Below are 23,032 nucleotides of genomic sequence, written 5' to 3'. Positions count from 1 at the left end.
GGCACCACCACCACCATTACTACTACTACAATGTCATTTTCCCAGCACCCTCTCTGTAGGTAGTGATAGTGTCAGCTAACAGTCCTCACTCAACACACAGAATCTCAACCTGTACATTATATTTTTGTCCAGATACAAACAACATCAGCCTACGGAAACGGTTGTGAAAAACCTGAAGAAATTACTCACCTATTGTGAAGACATCTACTTGTATTACAAGCTGGCATACGAACACAAATTTTATGACATTGTAAATGTGCTGCTGAAGGACCCTCAAACAGGTTGCTGTCTAAAGGACATGCTAGCAGCTTAGCTGGATTCAGGTAATATGAGTGTGGTCACTGCCAAGATTTCTTGGGTGCCTGTTTAACGGAAAGGAGGTACTGACAGATGTTTATGATCAGAATAGAATATACTAGTGACCTTTGAACATACCGGTTCTTTGTGAATAGTGGGTAAAGGATGACAGAATTTTCATAAGGAAATTCCTATTTAAGTGTTTCACTTTTACCACTTTATGTAGATTTTGGTATTGAGAGCCAAAGCTCCATGTTCCTCAGGATGGCTTCTCCTTTGAGATAAAATATTAAGCAAAGAATACCTGTGCCTGCATATTCCAGTTTCAAAGGAATTTAATATTATTTACACAGTTAAGGAACAGATGATACATTTCCATTTGTTAGAAACTGATCTCTATAATAAAATAGATTTTAAATTCATTTATGTCATTATTACTGCTAAGGAAATCTTAGCCCTTGTCTGCCTTAAAATAATTTTTGTTATAATTATTGCTGCGTAGCCACTGCTTTGTTAATCATTTAGATGGTCCTGTCTTCCACTTAGTGGTCTACAGAGCTTTTTGGCTCCTATTTCCTATGTAAGAGAAATTAAAAACACTTTAAGTCCTATAGGTTCCTATTTTGATTGTGACAGTTAAAAAAATAAAACTCCAACCACAAATTTGGTTAAATCACTTGAAAGACAATATATAATATAAAGATCATCACCCAGTCTTTTTACAGCCATAACCTGAGTTATAAGCTCAATTACTCCAAATAAATAGTTCTTTTAGTTAGGCCTTAGTACCTAAACAAATCATTTCCCCAAATAAATAAGAAAAAGGCAGTTCTATATACCATTGTTGCTCAAGGGTAACACTATTAAGGACCCAGCAAATCATTTTTGTTGTAAAGCTGTAACTACCTGCCAAGCATTTACTAAGCATTACAAGTATTAGAGAACTGTAGTCCCAAGAGCTGTGTTCTATATTCTCCAAAAATATCTCTTGGGAGGTAACACAAAATTTAAGTCCTCACAATAGTGATTTTATTAAATTAGTTGCTTTATAAAACATTGCAGATGTCATAATTGTTAACATAACAATTTACCAAACTGTAGTTAACTGGTGCAGTTTGCTGAGCATGTTTTATAAAGGAAAGGAAATGCCAAAACCCTGTTAAAGTTGTTCACTGCAGCCTAGGAGAACAAAGGAGATTTGTTTCTCAGACACTTAAAATCAGGCAAATAAAACAGGTAAAGGGCTTCCCTCCCCCATACGAAGCACTCCATCAGTAGAATAATCTGATAAATATAAAGAACTAGACAGTTTATGCAGTCAAGAGTTTCCACAACTTATAATGCAGTAATGGAGAGGTTTACCTTCATCAGCTTCAAAGTTGGAGGATTTTGGTCATTTAATTTTTAAGTTTCAAACTAGTGCTCTGTAGTCGTCGTATCTTCACTCTGAGATAAAAGTCTTCTTCACAATGCATTTTTAATATCCTCACGCTCAATTTTAAGACAAAGCAATTTTAATACTAGGTGCACACCACATGCCCTTGCTGCAAACTGCTTTTCTTGACAAGTTATGAAGTAGTTCAAGGAGGTATGGTTAAGGCTGTATTACTGAATGGTGCTGGTAAATACTACACAATTTTTGTCATGTTGCAACCTTTGTTTCCAATTTAGTAACTGCTGCTATCAGATAGCAACAATGACAACATTATTAGGATTGATTTTAAAACTATGATTTAGTAGCAACTGAGGTTCCCAATTTTAACCCCTTGGCAGCAAGATCCAAGTTCCCTCATTTGCACATTAGCACCTAAGTGTCAAGGGGTTAAATAACCAGCACAAAAGATACTGCACTTCTGATTGTAGCATTTGGCAGAACTGAAAGGAAAGGAAGTTGTGCTACATGTTGAAGGGATTGTGGGCAACAGAAAGAAGACACCAGAAAAGGTAAAATGTCACATGAAGTCTTCATAGTCTTGTACATATCCTCCATCATAACCACCATAATCTGCCAGATCGTCTTTCATGGTGGCCTTTAATCCCCCTCCAGGAACCACACCTTTCTTCTTCTTTTTGGCTTTGCTTTGCTGAAGATGAAAGAGAGTCAGTCATGAGACTTTACGTTATGGGCATTTTATCAGGTATAGCAACCCCTATGGACACACCAAAGCCTCTGTTCCCAGAAAAACTTTTGTCCTATGAAAAAGTGCCCAGACCTTACCCACAAATGTTCTATTAATTCAGCAAAGAAAATCGTGACTATGTCTGTAATAAAAGAACGTAATGGGGGGGGGGAGGGGCTCCCTGGTGGCACAGGGGTTAAAGATAGCACTATCAAGCTGTCTGCAGCCACTGTAGCATGAAGTTTGATCCCCTGGCCAGCCAGGGAGCAACCCACATGGTGAAGCAGACCTCTCCTGCCTCCCCACAGCCGTATATTTCAGTAGATCTAGCTGTTCTGCTCCCCACTCTCTCTGGTAAATCTTCTCACTCCCTGCACCTCTGGCCTACACCCCAGCTCTTGTATGCATAAATAAATCAATCCTAAAAAAACAAAAAGTAATGGCATTCACAGTCCTTTTCAATTCCATTTTAAATGGTGAACTGCTTAGGTCAAATTCCTTTGTCTGTTGATAATATTATGCCCATCCCCTCCATCCTCGCCCCCCTCCAATACTTAGGTAATACATTGTTGTACCCCCAACCTGCTCTTCTTACCTTTTCCTGCTTCTGTTTTTCACTGCAAAGTACAGTCAATGAATTGGTTATCTTTTTCAAGTCATCGATTTCCACTAAAAAAAAAAAAAAAGCGTACCACTAATTTTTAAGCGTTTTGGGGAGTAAGTCAAAGGAAAATACATTTTTCCACAAGTGCCATGAGAAATCTAGCCTCCCCATTAAGTTTGGTAACATTAAAAAGAGATAAATTGCTCCTTTTTAACATAACGTAGTAAAGAAATCATTGAGTCTACAGCTAGGCTCACAAATCAAAACTATTTCAAGTAAAATGGCAACTCAACAACTAAAACATCTATTTTATAAATGCCTGTAATCACCAAAAAGAACCTGGAGGTGTCTTTACAGCTCACATGCTGCCTACAATCCTTCCTCACTCAAGCTACATACAGGATACCACTGCCTTCCATAACCCATCCTCGGTATCTAGCTCAGTGAGGAACAGCTTGAAGGAACACAGAACAGCAATTCTAAAAACTACAGATGACAATTCCTCACCTCTTCGAGTCTCTATTTTCTAGCACAGAAACCAGAATGAAAATACGTATCTCAGAAATCTTAGCATCCTACCAGGAAGGAGACAACCCTGTGGACATTACATCCTCATAAAAATATAAAGCTGGAAACAAATACCAGTTTTAAGTTACAAAAAAAGTACTCAGTTTTGAAGTATTCAGAGTACCTTCAAAAACAGGACAAATAGTGTATTCAGTATACAAGTTTAGTGTATGAACAGAAACGTGAATTCACCATCTCCAGCCCAGCAACTTCTCAATGAAAACCAATTTAAAATTCATTGTGCAGAGTACTTTTTTCCCAAACCTAAAAACAGAAAATACTAGCAAAACCAGTCCCTTCCACAGAGTGCCACACCACCCCTAGTTTTCACCCCCCACACCCTGCCCCTGTAATGTATGACTCCTCTCAGGACATGGCACCACACCCATGGAGCCAGAGAATAGATGCCAGCTCTTGTTGAGCAACTTGGACCCAGTCAGAGCTTCCTCGTTTGTAAAATGGACATATGTAATCATCTCACCTGCCTCCAAAATCCTGTATGCCCAGAGAACATTTCCAGAAAGATCCTTCCCAGCCTCTCATATAATTAAAGAATAAGCTAATGTTTTCTTAGCTGCTGCACTAATGAGCCCAGATCTCTCTTTTTTAGAGGCCAAAATAACATTAAGGCACTCTCAAAAACAAAACCACTCCAACTCATCGTATATTTGTAGAACAACATTCCCAATGTTAACTACTAAAAAGCAAAATCCCAAATCTGGATTATAGCATCTGAAAAGTCAACCTCTATCCTCCTATGATGTGCCCTTATCAAATCCACCCATAGGGACTAGAGATCAGAATTACTTACATGAAATACACACATCTCGAACTAAGGCTTCCAAAAAACTGGCGTAATATAGTGACTTCTCATATTGTGTAATTTTATCTTTTAGTAACTTTCCAAACTCTGTGAAGTCATCTCTTGAAGATGGGTTCATAGCATCTATTCCATAAACTGTATTATTAACACCTGTAGGAGAAAGGGAGCACTGAAAACATCAGAGATTTTTAATAGTTTCATAAACCAAGCTATCTAAATAATCCTGTTTTTTCCTTCTAAAGCAGAGATTCTTCTTTTTTTTTAAAGATTTATTTATTTATACAAGCACTGGGTACAGTCAGAAGCGCGGGAGGGTGAGAGAATTCACCAGAGCCAGAAGCGCGGGAGGGTGAGAGAATTCACCAGAGCCAGAGCGGGGAGCAGAGCAGGCAGAAGGACCGAAGTACACTGCTGAGGGGAGTAGCGGGCGGCAGGAGAGGTCTGCGCGCCATGCGGGACCCTCCTCTGGTGGCCAGGGAGCAGCTGGGGATCGAACCGGCGCTGCAGAGGCTGCGGTCAGCTTCGCAACCCAGCGCTCAACCGCTGCGCCACCAGGGAGGCCCAAAAGCAGAGATTCTTAACCCGGGCCACTGAAGTCTCTGGACAGAATTCAAGGGATCTGTGAGTTTGTATGGGGCGGGGAGAATCACAAATCACAATTTTTATTAACCTCTAGTACTTCCTAACATTTTGATTACAGGAAATAACCATGGTGGCACCAGCCAAACCTGACTGTAATCAAGAGATCAAGATACTTTCCTATCACATTACTGTTATTGAAAATAACTTGAAAAATTGTTCAGTCATCTTTCAAATTACATTACGGATTAGACCTGCCACTAGATCTTAGCTGATGCCATAAAGCACAAAATTACTGTATCACTAATTATTTTAAGATTTTGATACCTCTATTTCAGTATAACAGATTTCCTGTGTAAGTAAAATCCTATGTCTTTCATATGTTTAGAAAAATACTAAAAAGGGCCCACAGGCTTCACCAGAATGCTAAAGGAATCCCTGGCACAAAAAGGATGTCCTTAAAGAGCCTGCTCAAGGATAGTACACAATGGAGGAAAAACAAAACAAAACAAAACAAAACAGGCTCCTGTCAAAGCATCCAGCGAGCTAACTAATTCAAAAAGCTAAGCAGGGTTAAACTGTATTAAATTCAATACAACAATTAATATGGCCTAAAAGGATTCTAGACTAAAAGACAACTACATTTCTGTATCCGCCTCAATATCAAATTAGCTAACATCACTGATTCATTACTTTAGTACGAGAAATACAACATTAAAATTCCTATTAAATAAAGACTTTTAATCTGTAAGTGTGTCCCATATATCAGGCTTTATGAGTAGCCTATAAAAACCTTTAACAAACACGTTGTTTGCTTTTACCATTATGAAGACACAGGATAATAGCAGTGTGCCCTCTGTAATAAGACAAGGGTAATTGAGGCATGCCAAGCATACCAGTTGTAAGTACAGGATTATTCACAGTAACTCTTGAGATTGCTAGAGACGCACTGAGAAATAGTCTTAAAAAAAAAAATAGCCTTCTTGGTCCATTTTAAAGAGAAAAGATTACGGGAAAAATCAAGGTAACCAGGTCCTTCTTGGAGCTAGACTGCAAATTTATTGAGCAGTCTAAACATGATCTTCTACTCTAAAAAGTACTCGGTAAGTAATGACCAAAAATGTGGTTATATGAGTTTTTAACTGTTCTTTACCCATCCAGATCTCTTACTTTATCCATCTGTGCTACATAACTCTCCTAGTACATTGTAAACTTACTTAAAGGAACCTGAATATTCATCCTTATATCTCATGCACTAACCACAGCCGTAGGCATAACAGAAATGGAAGCTATCTGAGGACAGGTCATGGGGAGGGCAGAGGAGGATGAAAGAATGAAAAGACCTTGAGCACAAGAGGGCAAGAGCCTAAGTTGAATGACCCACCAAGACCTGTATGGCATTGTCTAATTCTTATCCAGACTTAAGACAACTGGCCAGTTTTCCAATAAGTTCGGTATTTAAGTCTCAAAACTACAGACTTCATGTTTTGTCCAAATTTTATCCAGCTGATAAAGTATACTGCTTTGAGTGTACTTATCTGCGTCCTGTGACTTTTTAATCTGAGTAACTTTCTGATACTTAAAACATTAAAAAATCTGAACATCATATTAACCTTCTTATAAGTAATGAAATCTCAAGAGTGAAAACTGGGGCCTCCCTGGTGGTGCAGGAGGTTGAGCGCCACACTGTGAAGCTGTCCACAGCCTCTGCAGTGCAGGTTCAATTCTGGCCAGCTGGGGAGCTATCCACATGGTGCGGCAGACCTCTCCTGCCTCGCCCACTGCTCCCCTCAGCAGTGTATTTCAGTGGATCCACCTGTTCTGCCCCCTGCTCTGTCTCTGGTGAATGCTCTCACCCTCCCACACATCTGGCCTGTACCCAGGTTCTTGTATAAATGAATAAATCTTAAAAAAAAAAAAAAAGTAAAAACTGCTTTCTAATGTCTAAAATTAGCCCACTATCATGTTTCTTCAAAAAAAGATGTTTTCTGAACTTTCATAACTACTGAGACAGTCACATGGAGCTTCATTATTACACTGCAATCACACCCCCACTTACCGAAAGTTTCTTTTGCTAATTCAAGATCTGACTCTTCCTGTAATTTCTTTAGCCGTAGTTTATCTGCTAACTGTTCTTCTGCTGTTAGTTCTTTAGATTCTTCAGGTTCTTCTAACTAATGAAATAGAAATGAAGTTTTAAAAGTGGTAGGATTATGACAGACTCTTTAGATATCTGTATAGTATGACTTTCTTTGCAGTAAGCACATATAAATAACAAACACTTAGAAAGTGATTAATATATTTCAAGCATTCTTTTAAACCCTTATATATTTTTATCCCAACTTCACAGGGAAAAAAAAGGCACTACGAGGTAAAGCAGCCTGCTATGGTAGCAGATTGTCAACATAGCTAGTATTATGATAGTGATGAGACATGAAACCAATTTGAACCTGGAAAGACTGGGATTATTTCTATAGCCTTAAAAAAAAAAAACTGGAAGGCGAAAACGGCACTCTCACACACTGCTAAAACTACTATTCCAACAACCTTTCTAGGGCAATTTCATAATTATGTATCATCTTAAAATATTTGTAGATGCTCTAATACCACTTCTAGGTATTTATCTTAAGAAACCAAATTAAGGGGGAGCAGAGGCCTGTGCGGGGCGCCCCGGCCGCCCCTCAGGTTCTCCTTGCAGTGGTCCGTGGGGGCCTTCTTGCGGGCCCCACGGCCATAGGGCCATCTGGCCCAGCCCGCGCCCTGGAGGCCCCACCCGCTGTCCACGCGAGGCCGTCGGGGCGGGCGCCAGGGACCGGGGAGCTGTATACCTGGGGCTAGGGCAAATACGGCCAGCTGGGACTGACCCTGCCGCGTGGACTACTTTGTGGACAAACACCTCCAGGTGCAGGCCGTGCGCTGTGGACCCTGGAACACCTACGTGTGCGCCATGGCGCGGGCGCAAAGCTGAAGGACCTAAACCAACCAAAAAGTGTTTTTGGGAAAAAAGAGAAATATCACATTGTATCTTTAAATCTTTCCTCCATAGTCTGGAAGGACTTGCATGAGGATTCCCTGAAGGGCCCTTCCCAGCTGCGTCAGGATGGCATGAACCTGAGTGAATGTCTTTGGAATTCTTGGCCAAGGTGTCCATGCTCGTCTCCAGGCCCTGCCACAGAAAGAAGACTGTACGGCTGTTCCTGGCTATGCACGCTAGTCAGCACCCCCAGACGGGAGCCGCAGTGTATATTAGCATCTGCAGGCAGCAGTTACGGGCCACACTGACTGTAAACTTGAGGCCCACTTGAGTGCTGGCTCCCAATGAGCAGATACCAGACTGCGTTGTTTACCCCTCACTGCCCTCTCAGGACATGGGCTACACCTGCAGATGCCGAGTTTATGAGGCGTCTACATCACCACACCATTGCCAAAGCAGATGCTCCCTCCAGAGAAGTACTAGTAGCCTTAAAGACAGGTAGTAAGAAGGGCTTCCCCAGTGGCCTAGTGGGTTAAGGCTCAGTGCTGCCGCTGCTGCTAGTCCTGAGTTCGATACCCGGCCCAGGGAGCCAACTCCACGCAAGGTGCAGTGGGCCTCTCCTCTCTTGCCCACTGCTCACACTAAATAGTGTCAATTCACTATGTTGACTCTCCTTCCTGTGTCTGTCTTCCCCCGTCTGTCTCCCACCCCCGTCTCCCCAGCCCCTCGTCCATCTTCCCCCCCCCCTCACCCCATGAGACTGGGCTCCAAGAAATGTGTTGGAAACATCACTGTTAGTTGAATAGAACTGAAAACATGGGGGCTCATCATGAGCCCGTCAATGTGGAAGCGCTACACAGCTAAGGTGGAGGGGGAGCAGTATTTGGGTTACATTAAACCAATGTTTTCAGCTAATTAAAAATACTTCTTGATTAAAAAAAAAACAAATAAGCACAAACATTTAACCAAAAGGATATTCAGTTAAAAAAAACAAATAAGCACAAACATTTAACCAAAAGGATATTCAGTGGAGCATTACTTACAATTTCAAAAAAATTTACAAACAAAATGTTCAACAGAATATGGCATATTCATGACAATACTATGCAAATATAAAAAGCAAGCTTTTTGCAAAGAACCCAATAAACATTTCCAACTTAATTTTTATATTATAAAAGTAATTAACAAACTTAAAACTGTAGAATTTAACGGGTATAAAAGTAGATGTTGTCACATTTCTCAATCCTACTCCTGAGACAATTTTTTAAATTTTCTACAATGAATATGGATTTTTTTTAATATCCAAAGGGCAGGCTTATTATTAAAAAAAGAAGGAAAGTAAAGAATATTTGTACAGACACAAGCAGGCAGGGATGGGAGAAGAGCTTCCCTCTGATGCTTTGCTAAAGGAAAAGGTTGGTGGAAAAGAAAAGCTGCATAATCACAGGAAAACAGAAGAGCTGCTGGATTACTTTTATTATAAGGGAAAACCTTCAATAGTAATACTGGGGAAAAAGGCAAGAGAAATTTGAGCCATGCATGGTTACCCATGTCTCTGCAGTTTGATCCCTGCCCAGGGAAAAAATCCACATGCACAGCAGACAGACCTCTCCTGTCTCATCAGCTACTCCCCTCAACAATGTATTTTAGTAGACTTGCCTGTTTTGCTTCCCACTCTGTCTCTGGTGAGTCCCCTCACACCCCTGTACCTCTGGCCTATACCCCAGCTCTTGTATGCATAAATAAATAAAAATAAATCTTTTTTTTTTTTTTAAAAAGACCCCTCTGGTGGCGCAAGGGGTTGAGTTTCAGCACTATGAAGCTATCTGCAGCCACTGCAGCACTAGTTCGATCCCCGGTCAAGAAGCTGACCCACATGGTACAGAAGACCTGTCTCACCAGCTCTTCCCCTCAGCAGTTTATTTCAGTCAGTCTGCCTGTTCTGCTCCCAATTCTGTCTCCGGTGAATCCTCTCACCTCCACCCTCCCTACCCCCACACCTCTGGCCTACACCCCAGCTCTTATATGCATAAAATAAATATTTAAATAAATCTTCTAAATAAATAAAGCTTAAAAAAAAAAATAAAAGTCCCCACAAAGTCCCCCATTTTTCACCACCGAAGTTATTACATTCTCCTTACACTGAAAATTGATTACTAAAGGAAAAGAATTAAGGTTTTACTCTGCCCAGTATAAACCATATTTAAAGTAACCAAATAGCAAAAGAAAAAAGCCAGCCTTAGAAAATGAAATAGAATGAGAAAAATCACCATTGTGTGATCACCATAAAAATGGTCTGTAACACTAAAACTATTGGCTTTGATGTTGATATGAAAATGGATTACTTGCAAGAAGAAATAACTAATTTTACAAAACTCTCCGGCTGCCACCACCTTACCTAAGTGATCAATTTTAGCATCACTACAACAGGACAGAAAATGCATGACTCCTAATGTGAGGTGATGCAATATGAAGCACACAGCATCACCTCTAAAGTAGTCCAACCAAAACTTTTAGACTTAATTGCCAAGTTACAGGAAATTACAACCACAAGGATGCAATCAAATAAATCTAGAAGGCGGGGTTTTGTGCAAGATAACTGGTCAGCTCTCTTCAACAAGTATTTTAAAGACATAAGGACACACTGGACATGTTAACAAGTGCAATGCAAGGTCTCTGTTTAAACCATTCTTACATAAAAGACATTCTGGCGCAATTAGGAAAACTGTCTATATAAACTGAATAGTATTAGTTAATATTAAAAAAACTACTGAACAATAGTTTGTATTATCTATGGAATCATAAGTTGCTTACATTTTTAGAGATCATACTAAAGTATTTATTTATTTTGAAAAAGATTTGCTTTTATTTATTTATTACACAAGCACTGGGTACAGTCAGAAGCGCGGGAGGGTGAGAGAATTCACCAGAGCCAGAGCAGGGAGCAGAGCAGGCAGAAGGACCGAAGTACACTGCTGAGGGAAGCAGCGGGCGGCAGGAGAGGTCTGCGCACCATGTGGGACCCTCCTCCAGTGGCCGGGGAGCAGCCGGGGATCGAACTGGCGCTACAGAGGCTGCAGGCAGCTTCACAACCCGGCGCTCAATCGCTGCGCCACCGGTGAGGCCCCATACTAAAGTATTGAAAGATAAAATGAAGGCTTGCCATTTACCTGATTATGTTTTAGCAAAGAAAGAATGAAATAAATATGGCAAAATATTAATAAATTTAGGTGAAGTGAATGATTATTCATTATGCTATCTTCTCTACTTTTATTTATTTTTTCTTCTCTACTTTTATGTTTGAAGTTTTTCTTTATTTCTTTTTTTTTTTTTTTTAAGATTTATTTATTTATACAAGCACTGGGTACAGTCAGAAGCGCGGGAGGGTGAGAGAATTCACCAGAGCCAGAGCAGGGAGCAGAGCAGGCAGAAGGACCGAAGTACACTGCAGAGGGGAGCAGCGGGCGGCAGGAGAGGTCTGCGCACCATGTGGGACCCTCCTCTGGTGGCCGGGGAGCAACCGGGGATTGAACCGGCGCTGCAGAGGCTGCAGAGGCTGCGGGCAGCTTTGCAAGCCAGCGCTCAACTGCTGCGCCACCGGGGAGGCCCTGAAGTTTTTCTTAATGAAAGTCAAGGAAAAAATAAGGTAGCTCTCTGTGATATGATGCACAAAGGTCTTATGGCAAATTAAATAAAGCAAGGCGAAAACTAAAAAAAGGGAGGAATAAGAATATACTAGTTACATTCAAATACACATAAAGACACCTTGGAGACATAAGAAACCAGTATTTACTTCTAGGGTAGAGAATGCAAAATAAGAAATGAGTGAAGGGGTTGAGAGTGCTTCTTAATATTGTTTTGATTTTTGAATTATGTAAATTTGTTTTCTATTCAACAAACAATATTCATGGATCTTGCTGCAAACAATCAAGAACAAAAACACTTATTACAGTACGTGGCAGAGAAACTAACACTGTATAGTTCACTCAATATACATAACACTGAAAATAAAGACTAATCACAACTAGAAAGAAAGGCACTGACAAAAAAAGTCATCGACTCTGATCACTACATAATCATTGACTGTTTCCAAATTTTGGTGAAAACTAAAAAGGCATTCTAACACATAAAGCTGCTGGGTTCAGTTTTTTGCAAAAGCCACAAACTCAGTCAGTTTTGGGATTTACTTATTTGGTGGTTTGCAGTCTTTATTTAAAGTCCTTCAAATTGCTAGATATCTGCTTTCTGTTAAGGCACTACTGATGAAAATTCTGTTTTAGAAATGAATAGCACTTACCCTCTTTTTAATTTCTTCTTGCCTTTTCTTCTGTTGCCGTTCTTTCTCTTTTATCTTCTCTGCTATTTTTTTCTTTTCTGAAATTTTTACTTCTGAAAGTAAAGAAATGTTCTAATCCATTATCCTGAATACTTTTCAGTTTATGGATGAGAGACATGATACTTCAAGAAACCAAACCTCACTCTCCCAGCTACATCATATAGTGATTTCCTGGCAAATAAGAATGGGAATGTCCCGGAACGCTTCCTTTCTCCTTAATCTGACCCTTAAAACCCAACCCAAGAATCTCCCTTCATGTTTTCCTCACAAACTTTTAGTAGGGCTCAGGTCATTCAACTCTGATGCCAAACCAACTCTTTAAGAGTACCTAATGGAGGTGAGGGTTTAGAAAAGAGATGCAGGGAGAAGAGAATAAAGTGGGAATGGAAGAATGTCTGGTTTCTAAAAACCAAAATCTTTAATTTGGGGAGCATTTTGTCATTTCTCTTAATGTAAACACCAGATGCTCACCAAGACATAAAACCAAAATTGAAAGAGCCCCAGTGGCTCACCTGGTTTTACTTCTGCTTCCTCTTTTTTTTCTTCATCATCATCATCCCAGTTATCCTAAAGAAAAGGACTCCATTAATAATTCTTGCATGTTTACTTTTCCATGTGAACTTCAGTTCTATCATTGATTCTTTAGGGCTTTCCAAATATAAAAACAGCTGGACTTCTTCACCAAGTCTTATACTTCCACAAATGACTTTTATCCAATTGTTCTGGTTAAAACCCTAGTATAAAAAACTAAACAAAACAAACCCCTAGTATAGGCCTCCCTGGTGGTGCAAGGGGTTAAGCACCGCACTATGAAGCAATCCGCAGCCTCTGCAGCACGAGTTCAATCGCCAGCCGGCCAGGGAGCAACCCACATGGCACAGCAGACCTCTCCTGTTTCGCCCACAGCTCCCCTCAGCAATGTATTTTTTTTTAAAGATTTATTTATTTATACAAGAACTGGGGTACAGGTCAGAGGTGCGGGAAGGTGAGAGAATTCACCAGAGAGAGTGGGGAGCAGAACAGGCAGACAAGACTAAAGACACTGCTGAGGAGAGCAGCAGGCAAGGCAGAAGAGGTCTGCCACGCCATGTGGGATTCTCTCTGGCCGGCTGGGAATTGAACCTGCGCTGCAGAGGCTGCGGACAGCTTCACAGCGCTGCTCTCAACCTGCTGCGCCACCAGGGAGGCCCTCAGCAATGTATTTCAGTCAGTCTGCCTGTTCTGTTCCCCACTCTGTCTCTGGTGAATCCTCTCACCCCCAGCATCTCTGGCCTGTACCCTAGCTCTTGTATGTATAAATAAATAAATCTTTAAAAAAAAAAAAAAACACCCCCAAAAAACCCTAGTATAAAGTTGAGTAATGGGAGAAATAGGCATCATTGCCTTTTCTCTGAATGGAAATGGTCCTAGCATTTCCCCATATAATGCTATATTCACCACATTCACTAAAATTTATATTGCCTTTGGATTTCAAGTCAGTTATAAAGTCTTCTTACAACAAGAAATTTTCTTCTAGAAGTGCATATTTCTGTTATTTTTTCATTTAGATCCCTGACCCATTTGGAGTTTTCCCTTTTGTAGTATGAAGTGTGGATCTAATTTTTCAAAACACTTCCCTAGTTTTCACAGCATTGTTTATTAAAAAGTCTGTCTTTGCCCTGTGATTTACCACAGGCTAAATTTTCATAAGTATTTAGTCTATTTTCTAGTCTATCCCACCAGTATACTGTCTCTTCATCAACTAGTACCATACTATTTTAACTACAGAGGCTTTAAAGTATGTTTTTATGTAGTCCAGTGTTAGTCTCCCCTTGTAGATTATCGAGTTTTTTTTATTTTAGATTTATTTATTTATGCATATAAGAACTGGGGTACAGGCCAGAGGTAGGGGTAAGAGGATTCACCAGAGACAGAGTGTGGAACAGAACAGGCAGACTGACTGAAATACACTGCTGAGGGGAACAGTGGGCGAGACAGGAGGTCTGCTATGTCATGTGGGTAGCTCCCTGGCCAGCTAGGGATTGAACTCTAGCTGCAGAGGCTGTGGATAGCTTCACAGTGCTGTGCTTAACCCCTTGCGCCACCAGGGAGGCCTCGTTATCAAGGTTTTTATTGGGTTTAACTGGCCATGTTTGCTTTTCCATATGAATTTTTATGTCTTCTTCTCTAACTCCCTAAAAAAGTTTCTCAATTAACAAAACACAAGACAAATGAGTCAGAACAGACTGCCTCGTTAAAGTACTACACAAGTGTTTTAAATAAAAGAATTGAGAGGATACTTACTATCCTCCAAATATAAAAGCAGCCCCCAGTCTAGCCACTGGCTCAATTATTTCAAGTGATGTTCCACACAACACAATTCTCATTAATGAATTAAGTCTATAATATCTAAATCCAGTATTAAAAAAGAGCCAAGCAAGAATTGATCAAAAAGCTTCATGGGCCCACGCCTTACCTTGGGCAGGGCCTTCTGAGGTGAATCTATACCCTGTCTTTTGTATGACCAACAAAGCTCACTGCCTAACTGAACTAAATATAAACCAATTATCACAGTTTTCTAAAGGCTCCACAGACTGTTTAAATGAGATAGGTCCTTCCTGGAGGTGCAAGTGTTAAGTCTCAGAGCTATTAAGCTATCCCCAGCCATCACAGCGTAAGTTTGATCCCCACCCAGGAAGCTGACCCATATGGCGCAGCAGACCTGTCTCACCAGCTGCTCCCCTCAGAGGTGTATTTCAGTCAATCTGCCTGTTCTGCCCCCCACTCTATCTCTGGTGACTCTGCTCACGCCCCCCCCCCACCTCTGGCCTACACCCCAATTCTCGTATGCATAAATAAACAAAAAAATAAATCTTAAAGAAAAAAAAAAGGTTTAATACGAGATAGACGTAGTCTTGTATTTAAATAGGACTTTAATTTATAGGCTGCTTGGCCTCTGTAACTCGGCATCTGAAGCCGAGCCACAACACAAAATAGCAGATACAAAGGAGGCTCAATGCTGCTGGAAGAGGCAGAGGCTGATTAATGTGCTATAACTGAGACACCAAGTTTCTGGTTTTATAACAAGACACATCATAAACCTGAATCACTTAGGCATATAAACTAACCAAGTCTTAATTCAATACACCATAGTACAAAAGGAACCAGAGAACTAAAAATAAAAGTCAGCTACAGACATTTTTTGTTGCTTTAATCTTCACAGAACAGATGAAAGCTGGGTTTGTGAGTGATATGCTACTTAGGCAGTGCTTCAGATAGGAGGACCATCTGCTTATTTCCCGGGGATGCATATTTACAACTCTCTACTAATAATAGTGATGACGATAACAAATAGCACTCAGTGAGTGCTTACTTTACATCAGGCATTGTGAAAAGGGCTTTACATGTAGTTAACAGTCCTCAGTCTTGTAAGCAAGGTGGTGTTACCCCATTTAAATGTTCTCCATCACAGTATAATCTCAGTGAAACATAATGAAGGAACCTTTTTTTGAATGGACCAAAGTTCTTTGAAAAAGTCATGTAAACATGACTTCTTAACTTATAAAATAATTACCTAAGAATTAAGTCTGTCCCCACCAAAATTTGTTCTTTCAATTAGTTCTAGAATGAGCTACATGGAATCACAGGAAATCTCATCAAAGAGAAGGGTTATGTATGGTACATACCAAGAACATACGCCCAGAGACAATGATACCAGTCACCCACCTTAAAACCTCAAATTACCTGTGATGGTTGTTTACTTAATTTTAAGAAACTAGTCTAGCAGCCTCTGGTACAAAGATGGGAGAGGCTGAAAATAAGCAGTTCCATTCCAATAACTTCAACACAGAAAAAAAGATACAAGAAAAGAACATTTTGAACAAAAATGTTCCCCCATCCCACCACATCACTGCTCCCTCAGTATTTCATTCACAATTCTGTCCCACCTCTATTCCTGAGTTCTCCATCACAGCATAAACCTTATCCCCAGACACTAGAGTTAAACCCCATCACAGCACAGACATAACAGGCTACCTAGAATTCCACCACAGGATGGATTTCAGTAGCAAAAACAGTGATTTCTATCAACAAGTCCTGGGAGCAGCCATAAAAGGATCATAAAAGGTGAATCTTGCCTGTCACCCTCACCCCTGAGCACCTGAAACAAGGTCATCCTGAAATGACTGTCATACTGGGGAGAAGTTCCTAAAGGATGGATTACAGGGATATCAGCAAAGAGAAATTGGTCACTCTAAAGCCAAGTCAGGTAGCTTTCCTCAGGAATGTCAATAGTTTTTGTTTCCTTACTTTTATATATATATAAAAAATGTGCGGGTATCCCAGAAGTAAATGTAAGGTAGAATGGCTAAATCTATCCAATTTTCTATAAACACTAGGGCTCTGTAAATACAATAAACTTGACAAAATGCAAAGTGGGTTCCTAGACAAACACCTAAAACTGACATTTAAAATAGTAAGTATATAGGTTAATAAGCTCTGAATTGGTCATCTGCGTCAAGAGACTACTTATCAATAACCAATTAAATTCCTCACCCAGTTATTTTGGGTAGCCAATAAATCTTCCACCTATAATATCAGAATCATCTCCAAAGAATCACACAGACTCTGCTCACATAAACTGACTAGTTTTCTTAGAACAGAAGCTGTTTATAAACTACTTATCTATACGCCTGCCCCACAGATCCACACCCAGTATCATTTGAGACATTTCTCAGAAAGAGATAGCTACTTCCAAAGTTTAAAACCTACTTCTCAGTTGTACACAACTAACAAATGAAAACCAAACAAAAATTTACAATCCCACTTTCCTTTCATTTCTAATCATGTAGCCAATAGTTGGATGGTCAGTCATTTTTGTAAAGTACAACTAGAGGATGTCACATGCAATGAGAGAACACATTTCAGGTTGAAAATGCTTTCCAACTTAAGCAAGATATATTTATAGATCAAACAGAAATAGCTTCAAAAAAGCAGTAAAATTCTTCTGCTCCATAGCAATAACCCATTAACCAGCATATATTCCATACCTTTAAGCAGCCTGGTTTAGATAAAACGTACCTTCTTGCAAGAAAAACTTTTTCAAGTGTTCTTTAAGCTGCATGCACCTACTCTGAGAGGCCTCAGAATTCTGTAATGAACTCCTAGCAAGGCTAGACTTCCAAGCAAAGTTCAGTTTTTTTTAAAAATCCCAAATGTTCTTCCATCATCTAAGAAGTATGCTAGTCACTGAAAGCCAGGGTACGTGATGTGCCTCAGTAAATTCTACTTCATTTAATTCAATTCACCAAGTCTTTAACATCCTATTATATATGGCACAGCATTTAGTTGAATTTCACCTCAAATGCCAAACTTTCTCATTTGAAACTATTATCAATCAATTATACTTTAAATTCCTGCTAAGCAAAATCAAGATACTGAACACTAAACAAGTGGCTTTATTTATTTTCAATGGTCCAACGTTTCAAAAGCATTAGGTATAGATAAACATTTTTCATTAACAAGCACAGTCCCCACATGGTTGCAAACTAAAAACTTACTAGTTTATAAAAACTGTCAGGGTAATGAAGTATGACTGGGATTTTCTGCAAAATAATCTGGTTGGAGAGGAGAGCAGTAAGGATATATAGAAGAAATAAGGTTGTTCATGGGGGTACTAACTAGTTCCACTTCTGTAGAGATCTGAAAATTCTCTAAGTAATTAAACACACACTCCAAGATACCTATTTCCTGGTAAAATATCCACTGTTTAAGTATTCCCAATTATCTTTCATTTTTCTGAAAAAGAGATGGGCTTCTTAAGAAGTGATATTTTCAATGATTAAAACAATGCCCTTATTCTGGCAGATTTAAACTATTAACTGGATTAGAATCCTAAGATAAGAATGCGTAGAATGACAGTTTTCAACTAAGTTCTCTAGAATGATTTAAAGAAACTCCATTAAAAAAAAAGTTATAGAAGCAAATGTCTGAGATGTTTGAGCCAGATATTTTCTGAGCTATTTTCTCAAAACAAACTATACCCTTGAATAAATCTAACTTCTAATCCATTCTACTGAAATGATGAGAGACTAGTAGTATAAAAGTTGCATTGGCCCTGCATCGCTTTCTTAATCAACACAGCCTATACATTCTATCAATGTGGAAAGAAGTCCAGTGACACATGCATGGAACAATTCCTCCCATTGTCTCTGTACAACATCAGGATAATAAGGTACAAATAAAACGTTGACAGAGAAGTATGCCCGCCCCCCTTTTAAACTGGTAAGAGGTATAGGTGTTTCCCCACAATGAACATTAACATAATGTTACAATTTTGGCTAAATGCACTTCTGCTACTGCTATTTGTAAAGTCAAGAACAGCAAAATGCTACATTGTCTATTAAAGGATAGTAAACCATTGGAGAACATTCTATAACAAATCTCAGTTTTCATATTGTTTTTCAGGATATTACAAATGACTTTAAGCCTATGCATGCATGCGTGCATGCATGTGTGTGGAAGAACTGTGATGTAGGCCAGAGGTGCAGGGGTGAGAGGATTCACCAGACAGAGCAGGGAACAGAACAGGTGGACAGACTGAAATACACTGCTGAGGGAAGCAGAGCAAGACAAGAGCAGTCTGCTGCACCATACATGGGTTAGCTCCCTGGCCTGGGCTCAAACTCAGGCCATTAGCGGTGATAGTGCTGAGACTTAACCTTTAGGCCACCAGGGAGGCCTTAAACCTATACTTTTAAAGCTTGATGCTGACACAAACTGAAGAACTCAGTTTCTACATAACTTACTTTGAAAATTTCTTTAAAAACACTTTTACTTCACATATTGCATTGTTTAATGACTATGATTATTTGATCTCATGGAAACTAAGCCTTGTTTACATCTCCTTACAAAAGGTTTAAATACTAAAACATTCAGAAATTTGGTATTACCTCCATCCAAGGCAGCAAAATTCAGCTCCTAATTGGTAACTTCTGACAAAGCACAAACTTGCTCAATAACCTATGGTCATTCCATTCAAAACACAAATTTCACAGCAAATAACCACTGTAGAGAGAACTTACTTTTTCTGAGCTTACACAACCACAAATGGGACACAACCTCCAAATACAAAATCTAAACCACCTAATCAAATATAAATAAAAATGTGTATTCCTTTTGCAGCAAAAATGAAATAGAAAGCTTAATCACATTTTTCCACAAACCAGAAAAATTAAGACATGAAGTGAAAGACTATCTACTAAATGTGTATCAAGTGCCAGGTAGCTGCTAAATGCTTGCTGTATTATCTCATTTAAAATGCAAAATAACCCTGCAAAATAGCTCCTATAGTAACCATTTACAGATTGGTAAACTAAAAAGAAAAATTAAAAACTTGTTTATGATCACAGAAAATGTCAAGCAACAATAACAGCCCAGGTCTGGCTGATTCCAAAGCTTGGACTCTTAACAACTCCATGGATACGTTAGCTTAGGAATCTTGGAGAAACACAATAGAAATAAATCAACATTTCAACTCAGAAATGAAATGGACAAGTTCCATTTTCTTCTCCCAGATCAACCTCAAAGTTTTTAAAAGTAATACATCATTTGTATAAAAGAAAGAAATTCTGAACTGAATGACCAGGCAAAAGACATTTATAGTCCTTAACAATTCGTAAATCTCCCAAATTAGTTCCACATGATCAAAATTATATTTATCAGGACTGTCACTAAGTACAGCCAATGATCTCAGACAAGCTGTCAGTCCAGCATACTCCATTAAAATGTAATATTCTGGTACTTTCCTGATTAATCTTTTCTTCTCATTTACCAACTTATTCCCAATTTCCTTAAATGCCTTAATTGCTGCATCCGGCATGCAGAGAAAAAGTGGAGAGTAAATCTGAATTAAAGGCCAAAAGCAGAGCCTCCGACGTGGTGCAAGGGGTTTAAGTCTCAGCACTATGAAGTTATCAGCAGCCACCATAGCACGAGTTCGATTCCTGGCCAGGGAGCTAACCCACATGGCGCAGTAGACCTCTCCAGCCTCGCCCACTGCTCCCCTCAGCAGTGTATTTCAGTGGATCCACCTGTTCTGCTCCCCACTGTCTCTGGTGAACCCTCTCACCCTGTCCTCATCCCCACATATCTTCCCTATACCTCAGCTCTTGTAAGCATAAATAAATCTTTAAAAAATAAAAATAAAGGGGACTCCCTGGTGGTGCAAGGGGTTGAGTGGTAGCACTATGAAGCTATCAGCAGCCACTGCAGCAGGAGCTTGAGCCTGGCTGCTGACCCACAAGGCGCAGCTGACTTCTGTCTTGCCCGCTGCTCCCCTCAGCAGTGTTTCAGTCAATCCGCCTGTTCTGTTCCCCATTCTATCTCTGGTGAATCCTCTCACTTGCCCCTCCCCACACCTCTGGCCTGAACCCCACTTCTTGTATGCATAAATAAATAAATCTTAATAACACAAAAGTAAAGCCCGAAACACAAAAACCACTACACTGTGGGGCTGTAACTACTATCTTGCAATGAGATCTGTAATAACAATCCATTCCTAAGTCTACACATGTAAATAAAGTATCTAAGTATCTTCACAATAGTATTCCTCACTTTAACTCCAGTATGGGGAAAGCTCAGATCATTCCTAAACCTCAGGCTGGTCAACAAATGGGACATTCGCTTCATCAGACTCAAGAAAAAAAGAAAACAATCGAAGCAAACACAATATTAAGTTCACAGTGATGCTCTAGCTTAAATTTTTTTCAACCCAAGCAGAAGAATGATTTGTAGGGTTCTCAGTATGTACTGAAAGGTAGAAATTAGGAGAATAAAACATTCACTGAACAAATCAGTCACGAAAAACCACTTTTCAATTTATACAAAACTTTATCTGCAAAGATATAAAAGATTTCGAGCAGCTTTGTTAACAATAAGTCTTAACATTCTGAGTTTGAGGCTTTTGAAGTTACTTAAGATACAACCACTCAAGGCTGCGGTCCCCAGAACTTTTCGGCAGCAAATAAGGTAGGCAAAATTCAGGTCAATAAGGCCTGGGAAAACACTGGTCTCCTACGCCCACCCCCAAAACTTCAACATTTCCTCAGGCGTCTTTCGTGTCGATGAGTAACTCACTCCACCAATACTGCATTTTTCAGATCGCAGCGTGGACTACCCAAGTCTCTGCCCACTAACAAACTGCTGGCGGTCCTCGGGACTCAGTTCATCCTCACACCATGCGGTGGGGGAGGGGAGGCCAAAAGTTATTTCACTTTACCGCTTCTGTTCGTCTTGTGTGGAAAAGAAAATACTGAAATTAAACCCCAACACTTCACTCTCGGAACGGCTCTAATAAACTAAGGAGGGGGCCTTCAGGGTCGCACTTGGGTTACCCGCCCTCGGGAGACCCGCGCTCGGCCAGGCAGGTGGACCGCCCGGCTTTCCATATGGGCCGAGGCGCGGGGCCCCAGCCCCGGCGTCCCAGTCTCCTCCCGGCGGGCGCCTCCGGACCGCGAAGTTTGCACGTGGGCCGGACGAGCCGCCGCTGTCACCTCCCCTCGCCAGCTGGCCGGGGCGGCCCAGGCCGGAACGCGGAGCTCCGGGCAGGGCTGGCAGCGCGGCCGCCGGCGCCATCGCCTGGGAAGCGCGAGAGGCCACGCCGGGAGTCTCCGGCCCATCCGGCCGCCGAGCGAGCGCGGAGACGCGGGCACCGCCCGGCCCTAAAGCTCGTGCCCGGACCCACCGGCCGCAGGCCCGGGCAGCGCCCGCGGGTCGAGTCCGCCCGCCCGGCCGCCCGCGCGGCGCCCGGCCCGCGCCCACCTTGACGTCCTCGTCCTCGTCCTCGCCTTCCCAGCGGTCCCCGCCGGCGGTGCCGCTGCCCCCGACCTTCCGCACCGGGTCCTCCACGGAGAACGTGTCCGCGTCTGAAAAGAGAGCGAACCGCGTCAGCGCCGGTCTCCGCTGGAGGCCAGCGTCCCCCCGGGCCCTGCCCCCGGAACTTCTCCTCACCCCACGAGTCGGAGTCCCCCGCCGCGGCCGCGGCCGCCGCCATCTCGAGCCGGGTGTGAGCGTGTGTGAGGCGCGAGCGAACGAGGAGTTAGCGCGGCGGAGGTGAGTCACTGGCTGCGCTCTCGTTGGCCCGCGCAGGGCAGGCTGGGACCGTGGCTGACTCGTACGTGGGGCCCGGGCTCCGCCCCTTCTGGCGGCGCCGATGACGCGCGACGCGCGCGCGGCCGGGGAGGGGCCGTGAAACGCGGCCAGCCCGGCCCCGGCGCGGGCAGTCGCGCCAGGATGGGCGTCGGGAGTCCCGCGACGCGGAAGGTGCTGGGGGCGGGTGGGGCGGTGGAGAGGAAGCGGCCGGGATTCCGCCGCGCGCAGCCCGGGCCCGGAGGAGGAAGTGTAAGTGCGGGGAGGTGGACAGGGCGGTTCCTCGCGGGGCGCTTGTCCTTCAGCGGGGCGCTCCGCCCCTCCCCGCCGCCCTCGGTCCCGCCCCCGGCCCGGGCGCGCCCCCGCGCGGAGCCCCTGGCGGGTTCTGTAGGCGCTCCAAACTCGGCGCGCCGCGCCCGGGAGAGGCCTCTGACGCCGTGGGAGCCGCAGACCCGAGCCCCGAGCGCGCGGCCACACCCGGGCGGTGGGCTGGGATCCCGCTGGAAGCCGGTGCGCCCTGGGGCGCGGGAAGGAGCCTGTGAAAAGGGCCGCTTTCCTGGTAACCTTCCAGCCCGTGTGCCCAGAGTCAGCTCCCGGCCCGTTTGTC

The 23,032-nt window shown here is 42.1% G+C and overlaps 2 protein-coding genes across 2 annotated transcripts in view; one reads left to right on the top strand and one right to left on the bottom strand.

The window, feature by feature from the left end:
- SPG11 (SPG11 vesicle trafficking associated, spatacsin) overlaps nucleotides 1-2,868 on the top strand; it is a 70,661-nt gene extending 67,793 nt beyond the window's left edge. The window contains exon 40 of the mRNA XM_037502390.2: nucleotides 133-2,868. Within this exon, the coding sequence (XP_037358287.1) occupies nucleotides 133-313 (181 nt within the window). The 3' untranslated portion in view covers nucleotides 314-2,868. The remainder of the gene's footprint in view (nucleotides 1-132) is intronic.
- EIF3J (eukaryotic translation initiation factor 3 subunit J) lies at nucleotides 1,304-22,401 on the bottom strand. Its single transcript, XM_054701146.1, has 8 exons — nucleotides 22,288-22,401; nucleotides 22,099-22,202; nucleotides 12,813-12,867; nucleotides 12,262-12,353; nucleotides 7,050-7,164; nucleotides 4,400-4,561; nucleotides 3,013-3,086; nucleotides 1,304-2,381 (listed from the first exon to the last, which is right to left on the bottom strand). Exons 1-8 carry the CDS (start codon nucleotides 22,328-22,330, stop codon nucleotides 2,250-2,252), a joined length of 777 nt encoding a protein of 258 aa, XP_054557121.1. The 5' UTR covers nucleotides 22,331-22,401; the 3' UTR covers nucleotides 1,304-2,249.
- Nucleotides 22,402-23,032: the final 631 nt, after the last annotated feature.

The sequence above is a fragment of the Talpa occidentalis genome, unplaced genomic scaffold, assembly GCF_014898055.3.
Source record: "Talpa occidentalis isolate TD23 unplaced genomic scaffold, MPIMG_talOcc4v2.1 talOcc4.11, whole genome shotgun sequence".
NCBI lineage: Eukaryota > Metazoa > Chordata > Mammalia > Eulipotyphla > Talpidae > Talpa > Talpa occidentalis.
The sequence above is the reverse complement of the archived record's forward strand: the minus strand, read 5'-3'. Positions and strand labels throughout refer to the sequence as shown.

Excerpts from the sequence above, each read along its gene's own strand:
- EIF3J (XM_054701146.1), bottom strand. The coding sequence starts at position 22,330 with ATGGCGGCGGCCGCGGCCGCGGCGGGGGACTCCGACTCGTGGG. Across the intron at positions 22,203-22,287 it reads GGGGGACTCCGACTCGTGGG|ACGCGGACACGTTCTCCGTG; the intron begins GTGAGGAGAAGT and ends CTCTCTTTTCAG. Across the intron at positions 4,562-7,049 it reads ATTAGCAAAAGAAACTTTCG|GTGTTAATAATACAGTTTAT; the intron begins GTAAGTGGGGGT and ends TTTCTCCTACAG.